At 40.3% G+C, this 19,562-nt stretch overlaps 2 protein-coding genes across 6 annotated transcripts in view; one reads left to right on the top strand and one right to left on the bottom strand.

Annotated features, from left to right (window-relative positions):
- uhrf1bp1l (UHRF1 binding protein 1-like) overlaps window positions 1-4,869 on the bottom strand; it is a 36,202-nt gene extending 31,333 nt beyond the window's left edge. For all 5 annotated transcript variants that reach the window (XR_006093909.1, XR_006093908.1, XM_042403241.1 and 2 more), the window contains exon 1: window positions 4,465-4,869. Coding sequence is in view for 3 of the 5 variants with exons in the window: in XM_042403241.1 (XP_042259175.1) it covers window positions 4,465-4,508 (44 nt within the window). In the remaining 2 variants the exon portion in view is untranslated. The remainder of the gene's footprint in view (window positions 1-4,464) is intronic.
- A 2,475-nt stretch (window positions 4,870-7,344) lies between these two features.
- Window positions 7,345-10,951, top strand: ckap4 (cytoskeleton associated protein 4). The gene is made up of 2 exons (XM_042403521.1): window positions 7,345-7,825; window positions 9,344-10,951. Exons 1-2 carry the CDS (start codon window positions 7,508-7,510, stop codon window positions 10,508-10,510), a joined length of 1,485 nt encoding a protein of 494 aa, XP_042259455.1. The 5' UTR covers window positions 7,345-7,507; the 3' UTR covers window positions 10,511-10,951.
- The last annotated feature ends 8,611 nt before the right edge of the window (window positions 10,952-19,562 follow it).

Below are 19,562 nucleotides of genomic sequence, written 5' to 3' on the forward strand. Positions count from 1 at the left end.
CTCAGTTATCAAAATAGCTGCCAATTAACTTTTTAACTAAACTAACTAAAGCCAACTTCTCAAATGTGAGGATTTGCTGCTTTTTTCTGGTTGTAAATTCAATATATTTGCTTTACTGACTGCTTGTCAGACAAATCAAGACATTTCAAACCGTTACCTTAAAATCTGGGAAACTGCTTTTTATGATTTTCGGGCATTTTATAACTGATTGGTGGAGAAAATAATCATTAGATTAATCGACAATTAATTGTTAGTCGAAGCCAAGATGTCAAGATAAGAACCAACAACAAGGAAGGAAGGAAGGAAGGAAGGAAGGTTAGGGATGAAGGAGGGAATGAGGAGAGGTCTGGAGGAAGAAGAAGGAAAGACATTCCAAGTCTCCGTCCGCATTCTCTCTGTCACAAGACCAGTCATTCACACAAAGTATGACTCTCATTTAAACACCTGTATTTAGGCCCCTCTATCAGAATATCTACCAGCTCCACAATCCTGTTCTGCAGCTGAGCCTGACCTTTCACTTCCCTGAGGAAGAACTTTAAAATCTCTCTTTTGAGAGAACAAAGTCGAGAGGACACATCCGAGCACATCCATAATGTGATTAGACGTTTCTCCGTCCATCTATAATCGTGCGTGTCTGTGTGTGTGTGTAATAGGATCTCGTACAGTCTGGCTCTGATCCAGATTCCTGTCGATATCCCAACCTGTGTGTAATGCAGACAAACATACACCTTGTCGTCAATTCGCCCCCAGGGGCTACCTGAGTTCGACCTTCTGTGAAACACTTCACAATACAGCCGTGTCACTTAATATTCACAGAACCGCCGTTAGACATGACCGGTCCCACACAGAGACGCAGAGGGCTTATTTCCAAACAGCTCACCCTGCACAAAAAAAAAAAAGCCCTCTCAACTAGTTTGATATGTCATGCACGCTTCGGTGCACTTGTCTTGGCCAGAGGAGGAACAGCCATTGCAGACTTCAGAGTCAATGAACTGTAAAGTCACCGTGCCGTCTCACTCTTACAGGCTCGTCCTTATCGCACATAACGCTGGACAGACGTGTGTCCTCTCTGCAACAGTTAAGAGTGGGTTTCCCAGAAGCTGAGTTGACATGTTGACACCCACAACATAACCTGTAGCTGTGTAAGCACACCTACAGTGTGTGTGAATCATCTAGCTGGCAGCAGAAACTATTCCTGGCTGATGCTGACGAGGCAGCACGATTTCACCCGGTCTCAATCGAATTCGAGCGAGCATGCGTCATAATCATAGCCATCTGTATCAGTACGAGCATACGGTGGAATATATGAGGTGATGCTGCTTTGGCAGTCTGACACCAGCACTTTTACCGTGACATCACGACACCGAACGGAGCGGGATTGGCTCGACTGTGAGACGGGTCGGCTTCCTTTCAGTGCCAGACCAATCAGGGTAGGACAAAGAAGATCAGATGACAAGCCCTCAGACGGATGACATCACTACTCTTCTGGTCATTTCCTGTCAGTGTTGATGCTAATGCTGCCAGAGGGACTGTGCAGAAACACTTACACACAGCACGACGAGACACATATACACAACTTAGAGCGCTAGGACGATGAAGGGCATGATACCCAGAGGCTGTGTGTTGTAGACAGGTCAAACCTTGGCTGAGGCATGAAGGACAAAGCATTCCTACACAGCATTAAGGTAGAGCTGTGCGATATGATCAACATCTCATATCCTGATATAGCTAAGTCATTTCATATCCAGATAACGATACATATCACAGTAGAGCACATTTTCTGTAAATTCAGTGAATAAATATAAAATGACCACATGGAAAGGCCGGTTTCTTATTACATGTTGAATTATATACTTGACAAATAAAAAGGTACTCACTCAAATTTGATTATTTTTCCCCTTTTATTTAGAACCTTTGTGCAAATTTTCAATTAAGCATGTAACAAACATAAAATATTAATGTATAATGTATGTACTGTTTGACCTGATTCTTTCATAGGTGGTAAAAGAGATTAGTGGTGTTTGAGTCTGTTGTGGAGACCAGTCTGCGGCATAATTTGCAAAGTATGTTGATTTTCTGGTTTTCTGATTTTCTTTTAGGTACGAGCTCCTCGTTTTGTCTTTGCCGGTCAAAGTCCTTCTCCTGTTTGGATTTACCTTGCTCTGTGTCACGTTCACTCTCCTCCATGTTTGTTTGTGTTGCCTTCATGCAAATTTTACTGCCTGCATCATGGATCTATCATAACATCTGGATATCGGACCCAAAGATGGCACCTATTCAGTGGGCCGCACACCCCAGGGTTTACTTCTGGGGGTGTGCGGCCCACTGAATATGCGCAGCGATGTTTTTCTCCTGCTGGCCCCGCCCGTGAGCTCCCGCTCAGCCCATAGACTTTACATTGTGATGACGTCACAGATTTTTACAAATATAAAACCTCCATGGATCAAAAATTCATGATAGAAAGAGTCAGACATCTTTTTTACAGACATCTATGGGGAAAATGCTTCTTGGGCTGCAGGGGGATTTTTCACTGCAATAGCGCGAGTGACCACTGGGAAAAATCGGAAGCAAGGCTAAGCAGAGGCACCGTATCCATGTCTTACTATACATCAATGGCGTGCATTCGTGCCGTGCGGAAGAATGCAAAGTATTGTCCAAATGACAAAAAATATTGCTGTAAAGACTGTGATATGCAACTTAATGAAATAAACAATAGAGCATAATATGAAACGATAGACGTTTTTCTATTATCACACGATATATATCATCATATCGCACAGCCCAACATTATGGTATTGACCAATGTGCAGTAAATTAATCACAACTCACAGCCAAGGACTTGTCATCATAAAAAACTTCTCTGACTCAGCACAATCAACCTTCCGCTTTCTCTTTTCAAGAGCACAAACCGGTCAATCTGCATACTGATGAGCTTTATAAAAGACTAGCTATATCAAGTGTGACCTGCAATATAAACATGACAGCTGTCATTTCTGCTAGCTCGAAGCTATGTTTGCCTTTGAGACTAGTGCTGCTACTATAATTTTTATCCAATACACTCTGTTTAATGAAATTTCAAGGTGTGAATTTGCTCTGTTATAGTTTATTAGCGGTTTTAAACATGGGAGGAAAACAGTGCTGTATATTTCAAGCTCTCCCCCTGGAACAAAACCAGGAAGTAGTCCATTGAAAGTCCCTTGGGGGACAGTGGAAAAGAATAAATAATGTATGTAAAGCTGGTAGAGCTGAAAGCTCCCCATAACAACAAGACATTAAAAAAATAAATGGAGCCTTACACAGCAAGCGGTAGTGCCAAAAACAGATACTGAACCAATATTAAGCTCATTTGTCTTTAAGTGGGAGTGCTTACTGTCAAATGTGCTTGATTCGGGTGGCAAATTTCCCTTTCTAAACAGTCTTGTGTCGTGTCCTGAGGGTGCTCAGGGTTCAATGTGGACCATGGTGTCTAAGGGGGGAGGCACAGTGGTGAAAAGACCAGATAAGCAGGGTTTAAACCTGTGTAAACAAACCGACACCCCGCTGATCTGCCCTTGTGCAAGTCCTACATTTTTAAATTCAAATTATCATATTACCTGTGTCATATTAAAGGATAGATTTCACAGTTTTTAAAGTCTGTCTTAAAACAACAGTCAGGTGCTCATACGAACACTAAAAGAGGTTTTCCTCACTGTAATCATTCCTTCTGTTCATACTGACTATTAAAAGATGCCCTTTTAAATGTGCTTTCAATATAAGTGATCGCCCACACAATCATAAGCTTATATGAGGGTTCAGCAGTCTGAGTTAGTCATATCGAGCGGATATCTGCCACATTTACAGTCATTTTAGCATCAAAGTCCCTCATAATGTTTCCCCAACGAGCTGTGGTGGAAGTATAGTAACAAAAATAGGGACTTAGGGACTAAAATGACTGAAACGTTGAAAGATATTTACTTGAATTGACTCATTTGGACGCCTGAAGCTTCATATTAGCTTCAGATAAACTTTTAAATACATTTTTGTCTCCAATCACTTACATTATAAGTGCATTATTAAGGAGATCTTCCAATGGCCAGTATGAACAGGAGGAATGATTACAGCAAGAAAAACACGTCAATGTCAATTTGGGCAAGTGACTGTTGTTTAAAGACAGACGAAATTGTGAACCATTCCTTTAAGGTCCAGTTATCTCACAGCCATATGGTTCGTGTATATTGCAGCCAGTTTAACTATTATATTCCTCTGACTGCGGGATACAATGCCTTTAGGGGAAGACTGAGATTGTATGTCTAAACAATCTGACTCAACCAGTCGACTGGTTCAACTTGCTGTAGCATTTGTCGAGGGATTAGCTACCACAGTAGCTAAACCCGGTGTTAGCCTGTTAGCTGACACGTCAGGTCAGTGGGGGGTTTCATCTACAGAAACGTAGCAGACACCCTTGACAGCTAACTCAGCACTGACCTGGAGAGATGCTTCAGTATCTGCTTCTTGATGAGCCCGGCCATGGCGGCGCAAATCCCGTTAACCGAGCCGCCGCCGGGCTAGCTAGCGGGTTAGCCTAACCGCTAGCTTTTCTCACTCGAGGTATAAACACTCAGCTCAAAATTCGGATCCCCGTGTCAGTCTTCATTTTTTTAACGGTGCTCCCGCTTCATTCTCCGGGAGATGAGGGAGCGGGGAGGGGATACGCTGGTATGCCTGACGTCCCAGTCACAGCTGGGCTCGGAGATATAGCGTATCACGTTAGGCCATTTCGGGCAAATACACTGATAAAGCTCCAAAATCCGTCCAGTAGCTCTGCAATATCATACAGCGAACACCTGGACGGCGCGTCGGGCGAACAGCCGTCTGTTGTCACGGCGTCTGGGCGTGGACTCATGATGCATTTAGGGCCGGCTTGGAAAGCCCATACTTATATGTATAGGGGTTAATAGATAGATGCATTTGAGGGAATTGTTCACTTTCAGCATGGGCGTTTCTTCATTTTAAATGGGGTTTTGTGATGTTTGATCTTGTTCTGCTTGTATGTGCCTGTTCTGTAATGCTTGAATTATTAAAGGACACGTTCACATTTTTTTTTTTGCCATAATCATTCCTCCTGTTCATACTGGCCATTAGAAGATCCCTTCATAATGTACTTATAATGTAAGTGATGAAAGTCCTCCTGCTGTGCAAAAATGTATTTAAAAGTTTATCTGAAGCTAATATGAAGCTTCAGCCGTCATCAATATCTTTCAACGTTACAGTCTTTTTAGTACTAAAGTTCCTCTTTTTGTTACTATACTTCCATCACAGCTCAACAGGGAAACACAAAGAGGGAATTGATGCTAAAAAGACTGTAAATGTGGTGGATATCCACTTGATATGACTAACACAGACTGCTGCAGCCTCATGTAAGCTTCACATCAGGGATCTTTTAATAGCCAGTACTTACTTTGATGTTGTTTTGTCTGCTTTTTGTGTGTGTTGTTTGTTTCTTTTAATGTGTAACATCCATTTACAGGTCAAAATTAACACACACACACACACATTTACATAATTTTGATGTTAATTCATGTATGTTGTTGTCCCCGGTGAATAAAATAATAAAGTCAAGTAAAGTTTTAAGAATACTAAAGTCATTAGTAGTGAATTGTTTAATTTCATGTGTACAGTGTAGTTTTTTCAAGCTTTTAAAATCATGCCTTGTTTTATTTGCATATTCAGAATCAGAATATATTTTGCACTTTTTGTCTTCATGCATGCTGTACCCTCTATATACATAATTATTTTACTGCACGTAAGTATTGTATTGCACATTCATGGGAAAACATTAAAAAAATTATTGCACTTAATCTCAGTGATGCAGCCTATTACACATAAAATGATATGATTTCACAACATTGTTTTCCATCTATTTATTGTTGGGGAATACTTGTCTGACTGAGTCACTACGAGCGTTTCCTCTCCACATAAAACGCTCTTTTAGTGACATCTAGTGTTTAATGAAGACATAAACATGCATTCAGCCACTTCTCTTGCCTCTTTTTTTTTTTAAAAAAAGGGTACCAAGGACCGGATTTTTATTTAACTGTTTTTTAAGTAAAGTAAAGTATGTGATCATTCCATACAGGGATTTTTTATTTATTTTTGTGGCATGAGCATGAATCAAACTCTCCAGAAAACACACTAATAGGAATAACAGTGAAGTACTGTAACCCAGTGGTTCTTAAACTTTTTCACGTCAAGGACCTCTAAACTAACACAAATAAGATCATGGACCCCCATCTGATAAGATTTTTGCTTTTAGATGTTTCATTACAGGAAGTGCACGAAACCCATGACCAAAATACTCACACATTGTATCATTGTGTTACCTATGGATGAAAAATCATTCCCCTTTTTGCTGTGAACCCCCTGTAACCCCTCAAGGAGCCCTGGGGGTCCTTGGTCCCCATTTTGCGAACCACTGCTGTAACCTACACAAAGCCACTGAAATTAACTATTGAGAACTAAAAACCAAAACCTGAAATCAAAAGGATTATTATTGCAATAGTCTGTTTGTGATTTTTTCCCCACTGAGACAGACTTACAAACAGACTTTTAGAGCCTTAAAAATTGACTCAATGACATTTATTATTGAGGAAACACATTTATTGAATCGATGTGGACTAAAGCTGTAACTTCAGCTGATGTGTCTCTCTGTGCAGAGATGTGATGATGGGATGTGACAGCAGCCAGCTGAGCCGAGGCTGAAGCTGCCACGTATGAAAGGAGGAGCGAGCTATGGAGCCCCTCCCTGCACTGCTGCAGGGCAGCCTGCAGAAAGTCTGCAGTGGGGGGTTTTAACATTTATTCAAGTATGTCATAGTAACAGCAGACTTCACTTCAACATCATAAACTATAGATTGTAAGGTTTTAGACAAATGTCCCCGTTTGGTAAAAAAACAAAAACAAAAACAAAACAACTTTGTCCAAATATGGTGATACGTTTTTATCATTTCCTACAGTACGAGATTATCAGGGCGTTTTCCCACTTCATTAAAACTGATAATCCACATTTTCTACTTTGTGGAACAATTTGAAAAACTAAAAAACTTTCTGAAGGTCACTGAAGCACCACTTTTTGGGAAAAATCGGTGCTGCACCAGAATGATGCTCCTGCAGAAACTTACTCTTGTTTTGGGTGTATAATGAAATGATTTTTGGATGAACTAGTGCCTGATACAAAAATAGGGTTACACAACCACTAAAGTGTTAATAAAGAAGAGATTAGTCAGTGTTTCCTGGTGTTTCATATTATTAGGAGACTGTAGTTGACTGTGGGACAGCCCCCATCCGCATACCTCAATGCAAAAAGCCCCGTTGAAGACACGCCGCGCTCACTGATACGCTGCTGATCCGGTGGGCCTGGACTGCTAATATTCTCCATCCACGACTGCAGAAACCAGCAGCACTGAACACACACACTCCCTCTGTCTCTCTCACACACATACACACATAACTCAACGAGCTCCCACTGACCATGACTGCGAAAAACCGACACAAGGGCAACTCGAGCGAGAAAAGCGCCGCGTCCAGCCAAGATGACGCGTCCAAGAAGAGCCAAAAGAGCGCCGGTAACGGAGTGAGTGGCCCCGCAACCCAGGGGCCACGGTCAGGAGGCTGGTTCGGGCTAGTTTTGTCTGGCGTGTTTTACATCGCTTTAATAGGCGCCGCGGGGTTTGCTGCTTTTTATTTACAGCAAGTAGTGGAAGAAATTCAGAAAACAAGCGCCAGACATGAGGAAAGCGCACGGCAAAACGCAGAACTGGGCAGTAAAATGGAGAGCGTCGTTCAACAGGTAGGTAGACAATAATGTGGATGAATCAATTGAGGTGAAGTTTTAAATTCAGTTTGAATGGTACCCAATATTTCTCTTAAGTATCATAGCAATCCAAACTATGTGTTAAATGCATCTTACTCTATTTTTGTTGTTATATGCAATTACATAACTGTCCATGTTGTACTTTATGTTCTGTTGGGGGTTGGGTGCATTCACAGGAGGTATAGTGACCCACAGTGATGGATTTGGTGAACAAAGCCTCTCTTTAATTGTGCAAAAAGTTTTGGTCTTGGTGAAATCAAATAAATTCAACATTATTTTGCTAGTTTTGCATTTTTTCCTCTGTTTGGGAACCACAGATATAAGGCGTTTCTGAATGTAAAGCTGGACAGGACAGATAAGGATGGGTTGATGCAACCTCCCCCTATTTCATAAAGTGAATTAGTTTGCACAACATAAGTAGTAATTGTCTTATCACCAATCTAATTTGCAGGAATGAGGATTGTTATAAGGTTCAAATCATTTTTGAACATATATCAGTGCAAACTAAAGAATCTGTGGGCATTTTTAGAATAAAAGTCCTCACCTTTTCATTCATTCGTTCCTCATTCCTGTAACAATCATCCTTCATGCACAGCACACCGTGTACAACCAGTCTAAACTACATTCAGCATGTCGCGCTTCCAGCATATTTTTCCCTTACAAGTATTTACCACTGTTGACATCAGTTATGTGATGACTCAACTCTACCCATGCAAATCTGTAAGGAGTCTTATAGGAAGATGGTCTTGTGTTAGTTCACTTGGGTGTGAGCTCACTCACTAGAGTTTTTATTCATTACCCAAAACCATCTTTTCTTTGGTTGTACGAATTTGAAATCTTTAAATAGTAATTATTTATACTTTTCAAGCAGATTCAAGCATTTAATATAATTCTGTGCAATCACAGCTCAAAAGTGTTTTTTTTTCACCACAAAAGTACAAAAGTACTCCTTTCACATCTGAGAAAAGCTACTAGTTGGACATTGACTACTATTTGTAAGACCAAAAACTTTCAAGCTTGTCTCAATTTTATAATTATTTGCCCACACACATTAAAATAGTACACTTATTGAATAGGAAAACAACAACAACAAAAAACACGCAAAATAATTCTGCAGGTGTGATATTTGAAAGTCTTTGGGCAAATTACACAACAATGACAAGCATGAAAGTTCACTCTTGACTTTAGAAATAGTGGCGTTACAAAACAATCTCAACTCAACGTCAATTTACTATCATCTTCTGGATCTTTCAACATCATCACATGGTCTTCAGCAAATGTTTGCATCTCAGTTGACTGACTGAGCCATCTCCATGACAACTGAGACAATTCCATTTGCTGACGGACACTGTAAGATGTGATTGAAAGCTCTATAAAAAGCTATAAAAAGCTGTTACTTAATTAATGTTTGAAGACTTTGTCATTGTCAGTCATAATGTGGACATGTGAAAGTGGAATAAAGCTGCACACTGACATGTTTTCCCGTCTGTACAGGTGGAGTCTCTGAGGAGTGTTGTGGATGGGTTGGAGTCATCACTGGGCATCACGCGGGTGGAATTGGAGGGCGCCATCAGCCGGATGAAGAGAGGCGAGGTGGAGACGAGGAGGGTGGAAGAGGCCCTTCAGAAGCTCCAGAACGATCTACTCAGGGACCTTTCGGAGGGCATCAATGAGGTGAAGGAGGCCCGAGAGAGGGACTTCTCCTCTCTGGAGAAGACTGTAGAGGAGCGCTTGGCTGAGGTGAGTCAGTCGATCAAAGCCAGCGTGACAGAGTTCACTGAAGCTCAGGGCGTGGCACAGAGCCAGCTGGCTGATCTCAAGGCCCGTCTGGGTGACATGGAAGACCCCGCGCTCATCAAACAGGAACTGTCTGCCATTGTTAACACCGTAGCTGAAATCAGAACAGCCAAGCAGGCAGCGGATGCCTCGGCTGATTCACTCAGGGAGCAGATAGGTGCAGTGAGGGAAGAGCTTCAGACTCGCAACCAGGAAGTGGCCTCACTGTCTCAGGAAGTTCAGTCAGTTAGGACAGCAGCGCAAGATAATGTCGGGAGTCTGAGGCAGTCGGTGTCTGCAGCAGAGGCCAGTGTCATAGCTCTGACGGACAAAATGGTGACACTGGAGAGCGGGGTCGAGCAGGCTGCAGATGCTGTACGCAATGTGGAGAAGCAGGTGGTTGAAGTTGCTGCTCAAACCCAGAGAAGATCAGATGACCTGGAAGCCAGAGTCAGTGCATCAGAGAAGAGTGGAGATACATTCTCCGCTTCAGTAGCAGAGATCACCTCCAGACTGGAATCACTCTTTGCCAAATACGACACCCATGAGAGCACTCTAGCTGCACAGGGGCAGGTTGTGGAGAAAGCCAAGACTAGCTTGGAGCAGGAGCTGGAGGCACTGAAAAGCAGTGTGGAGGCGTCCAACAGCGTTGGTCAGCAGGTGGGAGACTTGGAGAAGAGGCTCGCTGCTCTGGAGGAGAGCAGCAGCAGCGGCATAAAGCCTGAGCAGCTGGAAAGTTTAAGAGGAGTGGTGGCTGGCTTGGAGGGCAAAGCAGCCAAGCTAGAAGGCCATGAACAAGCTATTTCTGCCCTTCAGAAAGCACTGCAGGAGACAACAAAGTCATTAGCAGGCTTATCCAAAGCTCCCGGCAAGAAGGGAAAGTAAGTACCTAGATAGAAAAGTGACGTGGCGATACCAAAACATCCAACAACAACATGGACAATAATGAAACCCACTTTTACTTATTTTTATGAAGAATTATTAGTCAGAACTTGTTGGTTGATGTCTTGATGTTGCACACTTTTACATAGACTCGTAGAAAAGAGGTACATGTGAGGGAAAACTAGGTTGGGTCAGGAGGGAGTGGCAGAGCTGGACTGCTGATCTGTGAATTCAAATCCACACTCAGGCTGCACTGTAGTTTTGTTTTCTAATATTTTTACTGTTTTTTTTTGGTTAGACTTTAAAGTTTCTGTGCCAAGGCTGTCTTTTTTTGAACTCAAATGCAATAAGCTCGTGTTGAGCACTCCATTGTTTACTCACTACATGTTGTTGTTGTTGTTGTTGTTTTTTTAACAAGAATAAAAAACTCTTGTCGACCCAAAACTGTGAAGAATTATTTCTTTGTGTGCTTACTGTACATGCAGAGAGCATTTACAAGCTGTAAAATGTAAATCACCTGATTTATATTGGTGAAGTTAGCCGTAAAACTGTGATTTTTTGCTTTGGTTGAGCTGCTTTTGCTATTACATCATGGTTGATACATTTATTGTATGGGTGGGAATGAAAATTTACACTTTTTCATAGGCGTGATGTACCCAAGGGCTGATAAAATCATGTTAAAACCCAAAGAGGAATTATATCTTCATGGTGTAATTTACATTTTCTTACAGTGTAATTTGTTTAAATACAACACATAATTCAGAATTTATTGAGAAAATCTCTCAAATGAAGTTCAATCTATTAAAACACATTATTTGGAACGTGTGACAAGAAGCCTTAGTTACTGTAGAGTTAATCCTGCATGCCCAGTTCTGTCATCCCTAAGGGGCAGCAGCAGCAGATAACAGGTCATTTTCTCTTTGCATGTTCAGTTTGATTCTTCCAGGTGTTCTGCAAAAATGTGCTTCTTTGTGCAACACCTGAGGCTGCTGTTTTGCGGCTACTTCAGCAGAACACTTCAAAGTTATCTGTTTTGCTGGAAGGCATTTGGACATTCAGTAACTCCTTAATTGCCCAGCGGAGGCAAGAAAATACTCACCACATAGTTCGGTTAGCAAACTGGAATTTCAAGTCTCGTAAAGGTGAGGAGCTTTCGTCCAAGGTGCAACATATAAACCTTGAATCATGTGGTTAAAAAATAACCTGCATTAATAAATCTCAGCTTTTGTAATTGAGGAAGATTAAAAAAAGGACTTGAGGTGTGACGTTCAAAGTCCTGGATGACTTAGATTCTTAACATTCATACCACAATCTGTAGTTTTTAAATTCAATTGTTTTTGTAGTGACTTTTGGTACAACTTCACCTATTTCTACGGTGCATGTAGAAGAGAAACAGTCTCACAAAATATTGGATTTAGAGGTCAAAACTCCAGCAATTCTTGTAGAAATAGCAAATTTATTGTGAAATTAACATATTAAGATTGTGACTGAAACCCTGATGAAAAAAGTTTTGGTTTCATGATACAGTTGTTCTTTATACTACAAGTGTTGCTGGAGTTTTGGCAACTTAAGACCGTATTTATTGCCAATACTGAATACTTGACCAGATTCGATGTCTGTGAAGATTCTTAGTCATCCGGGTCATGTTTATCCAAGGAGGGTTGAATTGAAGGCGCCTGGACTTCTTTGTTGAAGATATTTGAAGACGTTTCACCTCTTATCCAAGGGGCTTTTTCAGTTCTGACCACATTAAGGCCAAAATAATTAATGTCACCCCATTTTCAGAGACTCTGAATAACAATTTCACCACACAACATGAAAAACTCCAATGGAACCAAAGAAAATGAGGCAAATCTATGTGGAATCAGATTAAAATGTGGCAAACAAGTCTGTTCATGAACTAGTCAAATGTCAACGAGGTAACTCTGACTGAAGGGAATGTCTCATTTTAGCTTCTTCACGCATTAACTATACACATACAGCATGTACATAAGACAGTATAGGAGTTTGACAAAGGTTGGCAAGCTGCTTCACCTGTTTCAAGTGTTTGTGGTAAACTAATGTTGGCTGAAACATATTCTGAATCTGCATAGTACAGTCACAGAGATTAAACTGATATATCATCTCTTGGTACGACAGCAAATTAGTAAATTCCCCAAAACATCAGAGTCCTTAATTCAGCATTTGGGAAAGCAAAAGTTACATTTTTCATGTTCACATAGTACCTTCACAGTGAATGTTAAACCTGCTGAATTTCTTCCTCTTACTTCCCTCTGAAGTTCAGTGTTTGCCAATTGGTCAGGAACAAACTTTTCTGTGAGTCTGAACTTCTCTAAACTCTCTGAACATCACCCACGTTAACATTTTCTGAGGTAGAAGACACAAGGAAATGAGGTAACACATTACAAACACTGTGCTTGTTTTACTGTCAGAAGTCAGAAATCTCTCTATCACTCCCAGTGTCTTTCTACGGCAAAAACCACACCGTGTTGTCAGGTCATAAACTCAGTGACGTGACCAGGGACCAATGGACTACGATCCATGAGAGTGAGTCAGTTTAGTGGCTGTTTACATTCACAAAACAATATCATAACAGTAATTAAACAGGAAATGCCACTCTTTGAGAATTCATAATTATGAAAAGACAGTGAATTCAGTGAACTAATGGATGTGTACTGTTCTTTCTTAAAGCCAGAAACTGGACTTGAGATATAAACGAAAATGAACAATGAAAAAAAAAACGTACATAGATACACAGCTATGTATAAATTATGCTGAAATTCGCTATAGTGCTTTCTGAATAATAATAGTGCAATAAATACAAATGCTATGTAAAAGTTTGTATTGTTAATGTACTAACCCTACTTAAAATCGTGTCCCCTGATAGAGACCTGATACTTAATGATAAATAATGTTGTATTTGCACCTTTACTACAAAGAGCATTGGGTTTTACTGCCTTAACTAAATTTAAGTTGAAAATGTTTCTTTTTTAAAGAGGGCATGTTATGCTTTTTGTGGTTTTCTGTTATTTATATAGTTATGACGTTTGATATTTATGCTAAACATGGTCATTCTTCCAAAACTTGAGGTTAATGTATGTAGAAATGCTCCCTGCAAATCAAAAACCAGGGCTTCAACCTGCCTTGAACGCTTCATTTGCAACGTTTTTTTTACCTTGCCAACAAGCTGACATCGGCTCATCGCATGTGCCCATAAATGGCTGTTTGTTCCATGGCCTTGGTTGCTAAGGTTGTTGCTAAGGCCATGTCCACTCTCATGTTTCAGATCCATCTCAAACATGTATGACCGTGTATGAGAAGTTGACATCTATCTACTAAAAGAAGGAATCTGTCTGTATGTATGTCCTCCACGTATCTCTTGAAATGTTCATCTGATTGACTCCACACTTAGTGGGTGTATTGCTGGGGATCCAAGGGAGTGCCATGTCAAATTTGGTGCAAACTGAACACTGGATATTTTTAATATTGATAAACTTTGAATAAACCAGTGATCAGCGAGCCACTCTGTTCTGTGCAGGGGCAGGGCAGAACTTCAGGGCTCTGTCGACTGACTCCAGCATGTCAGGAAGAGACCAGAGATGAGGCGTGACACGAGTCAGTGAAAAGTGCTTTAAAAAGAGAAAAGTTGACAGCGAAAACAGAGCTTTTAATCAAGAATGGACACTCTTAACCCCGTGTCTAGACAGGAAGTATAGCGTTAGCAACACATTTAGCAGATCAGCAGAAGCAGCGAGTGACTACACAATTAAGGTACATTGTTGAGCGTTGGTCACCCACATTTTGGAAGCACTCAGAGCCCAATACACAATGACTGCAGTTACATGCATACAACAAAGGAAATACTTCCATGGGCAGTTCAAAACCAGTTTGTCTCATATGCTCTGAGACCGTGGTGCACAAATCTTTTGAGCAAACATAGCATGAGCAGCACATTTAGCAGATCAGCAGAAGCAGCAGCATCGTATGAACAGTTGTGTCTACACAGGAGGTGTTCAGGTACATGGTTGAGTGTAGGTCACCTGCAAACATACTCACTCAAATCTGAACTGAAGACACAGAAACTAAGAACGATCTAAGAGCCGAATATGAGCCAATATGACCCAAAATGATTGATCCTTATTTTAGGCTACTTGACATGAGAAAAAAAACATTTATTTACTATTTGAATACTTATTATTTATAATATGTAACAAGTTTCTTTCATGTTGTTGGTGTATATACTCATTCACACCTCACAACAACTGTATTAAACTTTCTGTGCATTGAAGTATAGGCTGGAGGCCAAGCAATCGGCTCGTTTGAAATCTGGGACAACTGTGAAATCTGACTACTATGGTTTGTGTCATAGTTTGTTTACGTAGCCCCCAGAGCCGCCAGAGGTCAGCTGAAACAGAGCCTCTAGAAGCTGGCCAATCAGAACAGAGTGGGCTCCTCAAGAGGCTCAAAGAAACAGGAGCTAAAACGGCCTGTTTCAGACAGAGGCTGAACTGAGGGGCTGCATAAAGAACCACTATAAGATAAATAAGGAGGTTTTTTTTAACTGTAAATCATGCAAAAATATTCCAGTAGAGCCCTAGATTAAAATATAGACCTGGAAATGTACATAATATGTCCCCTTTAAGAGAAGGTGAAACCAAGGGCTAAAAAAAAAAAAAAAAATCAGCAAAAAAAAAAAAAGTCTAGAAAGCGCTTGCTGCTGCTGGTTAAGCATATTTTATTGAGCTCACTGTGATAACCGAAGACGACTCAGATGAGTGGATCAGCATTTTTGATCAGCTCCTGTCCTCTCTCATCTGGATTTTGACAGTTGGACACTAAGAGAACAGTATGAGGAAATGCCCCCCCCACCACCGCCGCCATCTTGGAGAATTTAAAGTCATCATGAACTATATTTACACTGATTTTGCTTTTCTTTCAGACTTTCTGCAAAAACTTTCCATCCACAGTGCTGCCCTAAAACAGTGGAAAGACTCATCAGGAACCCAAAAACTGTGATTATATTCATATCAACCAATAAGACTAAACAAAGGGTCCATAATTATTGTTATAACACAAGATGACTGACACATATTAATGTGTAAGACTATGTTAATTCCAATCAACTCCAAAAAATGGCTGCCAATGACATTTGCTTGAAGAACTGATCAATACATTGAATGTTGTTGGGAGATTTGAATTGAGTATGTGACACTATTGAGGTCAGAGTTTAAACAGCTTCATACAACCTCTTTATTAGTGAATATTGTAAGGGACAATTGTACAGGCAGCTAAGTCTGTGGTCTGAAAAGGCAACAAAACATGAACAAATTACAGATCTGTTAATTGCAGACTTGATGATTTAGACTGATCCTATAAAAACCTTCTGGAAATAATCTGTGACTCTAGTTCACTTTGCAGTTAAACTGGAGGAAAAAAAGTTTATGAACACACTAATTAAGAATAATAATAATAGTTTTACAGTTAGCCTTTAGAGTTTTTCTTTAGAATAAGGTATAGACATAGAAATACATTTAGCTAACATGCACACAGTAGCCTAAATGTTTGAATACATACTCACTTATATTTTGACTATGTAACACTATTTATCTTTAGAATTAATTTGCTTTTTGTGCATTTTGTCTTCTCTATAATCAGTCAGGACTTTGTCTTCACACTCGATTTAACTGTTTTTTTCTTCACAACCCCTTTTGTCAGGTTTACAGTGAAAATAATTGTATCACCTAGAAGCCATTTATCACACCTACACATGAAAAATGACGCCTACGTGTAAATTAAAGCTATACTGTTAGTGAAGAAATTAGTTTCCATCTGCAATGATGGATTTGTTGCTTATCATTAATATGAGTCAGTAAAAATATTCTGAACTGGAGATGGTAAACGCTGCTGCTTTGCATTTATTTTAAGTCATAGCCTATTTAATCACTTGAAAATACCAAGTTAACTGTTAAAATACTGAACAGACTCCATGCTACGATCGTCACTGTCAATACAGTATATATGATGTCAGCAAATAATATCTTTGCATCCACCTGTTTCATCAACGACATATTCGCTGCGTGCATCAACTAGAAGAAAGAAATTCACAAAGCAAACACTAGATGTCACTCAGACGTCAACATTTATCTGTAGTAGTTTAGTTCCAACCTACAGAAGGGTAGAGATGGTGGGGTCTCAGTATAAGGAGTCAGCGGTAAGCCTCTATTAGGCCATGAGATAGAAAAGAAGTTCTTAGGGCCTTAAACAGTTTATCCCTTTATCTCAGAATTCTGTCTCTAAAATCAGCTGGACGCGACGCTTTACACTAGACAACTTGTCCAAAGTTCTTCACTGTTGCACAAACGGGGGATTTTCAAGGACTGGCTGGATGGGCATCAAATAGGCTATGGCATGCAAACCAATTTCAAATACCCAAGGTAAATACTCAATATTTATTCATGAATTTGTCCGGGACACATAGCCCATCCCACTTTCAGTACATCTCTGTTCAACAGGTGCGCACCGCGCTTTTACGCACGACTGCAGTGACACTGTGGCGGAGTACAGAGCGCCATGCAGGCCATCCAAGTAGGAAGATCATCTTGCTGCCTGGTCTGATTTTTGTTTTCTTGGGAAAACCAGTCGGTGCCTGGAGGAAGATGGAGGTTTTATTTTTGATGGAGACGTCCGCCACTTGGCCGTGGACACCAACACAAGAGTCTGACCCAGAGAGGAATACTGAAGAGGGATAAAGGGGTGGATGACCCGCAGTTTTACCGGGTTTACGACAAGGAACCTATGAAATAATAGGCTCCTTGATATTTCAACTGTCATAAAAATAAAAAGGCGAAATTTTCAGTGGAGTCCTGCTCAGGATGGGTCTATGACCACATGAAATTTGGGGTTATTGTACTGTACAGTTTTTGAGAGAATTAAGGGGAAAGTCAGCTTAAATTACATTACAACATTTATTTCCTTGTTGTTACTGTTGCTGCTGTTTTTCCCCCTTTTTCTCTCCCTTTTTGTATTGGTTTATTTGATTGTAGTTTTTCCCATTGTCTTATGCTCCGTCATATGTTGCCTGTTTTCCTGAAGAAAAAGAAAGAAATGGCTTCATAAATGTGTGATGACTTATGAGGATGTTGACCAAAAGTCTCTGGATCTAATTTGGACAGATTGAATAACGAGCATCATTCTGTCTAAGCAGTGTGTCCTGAAATATTGGTCCTGAACAAAAGTGTATCATAGACTCTTTATGGGTTGACATGACATCCTGATATGTACAGAATTATCTCTAATTATTTCTTTAGGGGCACATTTTCAAATGCTTCTATCTCGCTTCTATTGTGGCTCACACTGATATCTGCTTATAGTGGCAAATCCAATTTTTCCCACCCTTCACATGTGTAATGTGCCTGTTGATGTAACTAATGCCTGATTCCTTATGAAGATTCCTCTTCGGCCATGACATGAGTGATTTGGGTCTTATCATACGTTCGTGAGCTTAGGTCCCTGGGACAGGCATGCAAATTCTCTCATAGATGTTTAGCTGGGTTGGCATGTGGTTGCAGTGAAGTCCCCCCCATCACATGATTCATTTTCATACTCACTCTTTGTTCCATGTATGGAAGCATCTACGCCATTTCTAACTTTTTCCTTTAATTATTCATCTGTTTGTACTGTATGTAATGTGAGTACAATGTATTTATACTCCTCTTTTCAAAACAGTACTTACAAAGTTATTTAACAAAGGTAGGAATGAGAACTCTAAATGTAAAGCTATTATATAAAGAAAAAGCCAAGGAACACAGGTGAGGCTTTTGAATTTGAGGATGCTTTTTTATGTTGATAAAACTGGGATTTTCCTGCCAAGAGTCTGTTTCAAAGTTAAAGAGTTACCACAGCAATATCTCAATCACCTAAACTTTTCAGACCTGCTCTGAAGAATCAGGTCTCTGTGGTTGCGGGGCACAACAACTTTTTAAAAGAACAAAACAAAAGTAATGCAAATATTGAACATTAAAACATTGCTTTTCCTTGTAACTGATTTTTTATGTGAAACTGCTTTATTCAGTGTTTTTACCGGTGTGGGTTTGTTTTGGAGAGGAGGAGACCTCTGAGGATAATTCGGTTCCCGGTAAAAACCTGCTGAACGTCTGAATCATTACACTAAAAATGATTAGAGAAACAAGCTGAGCAAACATTAGCAGCGGCTAGGCTGACAGCTCCCCGGACGTCCTGTGTCTGCTGAACAGTGTTGGAGGAACACTGATGATTAACATGAAACTGCTTTAGTGTTTTTACCGGTTTTAATCCCTGTGCAGGTTTGTTTTGGAGAGGAGGAGACCTCTGTGGATGATTCGGTTCCCAGTAAAAACATCCTGAACGATGAACACTGAAGGAATCCTATTAAATCATATTATTTGTAATGTGTGACAAGAAGCCTTAGTTACTGTGGAGTCACTCCTGTGTACCCAGTTCTTTCATCTGCAAGAAGCAGTAGCAGATAACTGGTCATTATCTCTTTCCTGCAGTTCTGCAGCTACTTCACCGGAACACTTAAAAGTTATCTTTTTTGCTAGAAGGCATTTGGACATTCAGTAACTCCTTAATTGCCCAGCGGAGGCAAGGAAATAACACATAGTTTGGTTAGCAAACTGTCTTGTGAAACAGAAATGGTAAAGGGGAGGAGCTTTCATCCAGGGTGCACCATATAAACCTTGAAGTGTATGATGTGGTTAAAAAATAACCTGAATTTATAAATCTCAGCTTTGATATTTGAGGAAGAGAAAACAAGGACTTGAGGTGGGGAGTTTGAAGTCTTGAATGACTGAGATTCTTAACATTCATACCACAATCTGTAGTTTTTAAATTCAACTTTTTTGTAGGGACTTTTGGTACAACTTCACCTACTTCCAAGGTACATGTAGATCAGAAATAGTCTCATGATTTATGGGTCAAAACACCAGCAATTCTTGTAGAAATAAAGAGCAAATTAATTGTGTAATTAACATGTAAAGATTGTGACTGAAACCCTGATGAAAAAAGTTTTGGTTTC

The sequence above is a fragment of the Thunnus maccoyii genome, chromosome 23 (assembly GCF_910596095.1).
Source record: "Thunnus maccoyii chromosome 23, fThuMac1.1, whole genome shotgun sequence".
Lineage (NCBI taxonomy): Eukaryota > Metazoa > Chordata > Actinopteri > Scombriformes > Scombridae > Thunnus > Thunnus maccoyii.

Bases quoted from the DNA above. Each gene is read 5' to 3' on its own strand.
- ckap4 (XM_042403521.1), top strand. From the start codon at position 7,508: ATGACTGCGAAAAACCGACACAAGGGCAACTCGAGCGAGAAAAGCGCC. The intron at 7,826-9,343 runs GTAGGTAGACAA...CCGTCTGTACAG, and splicing joins TGGAGAGCGTCGTTCAACAG to GTGGAGTCTCTGAGGAGTGT.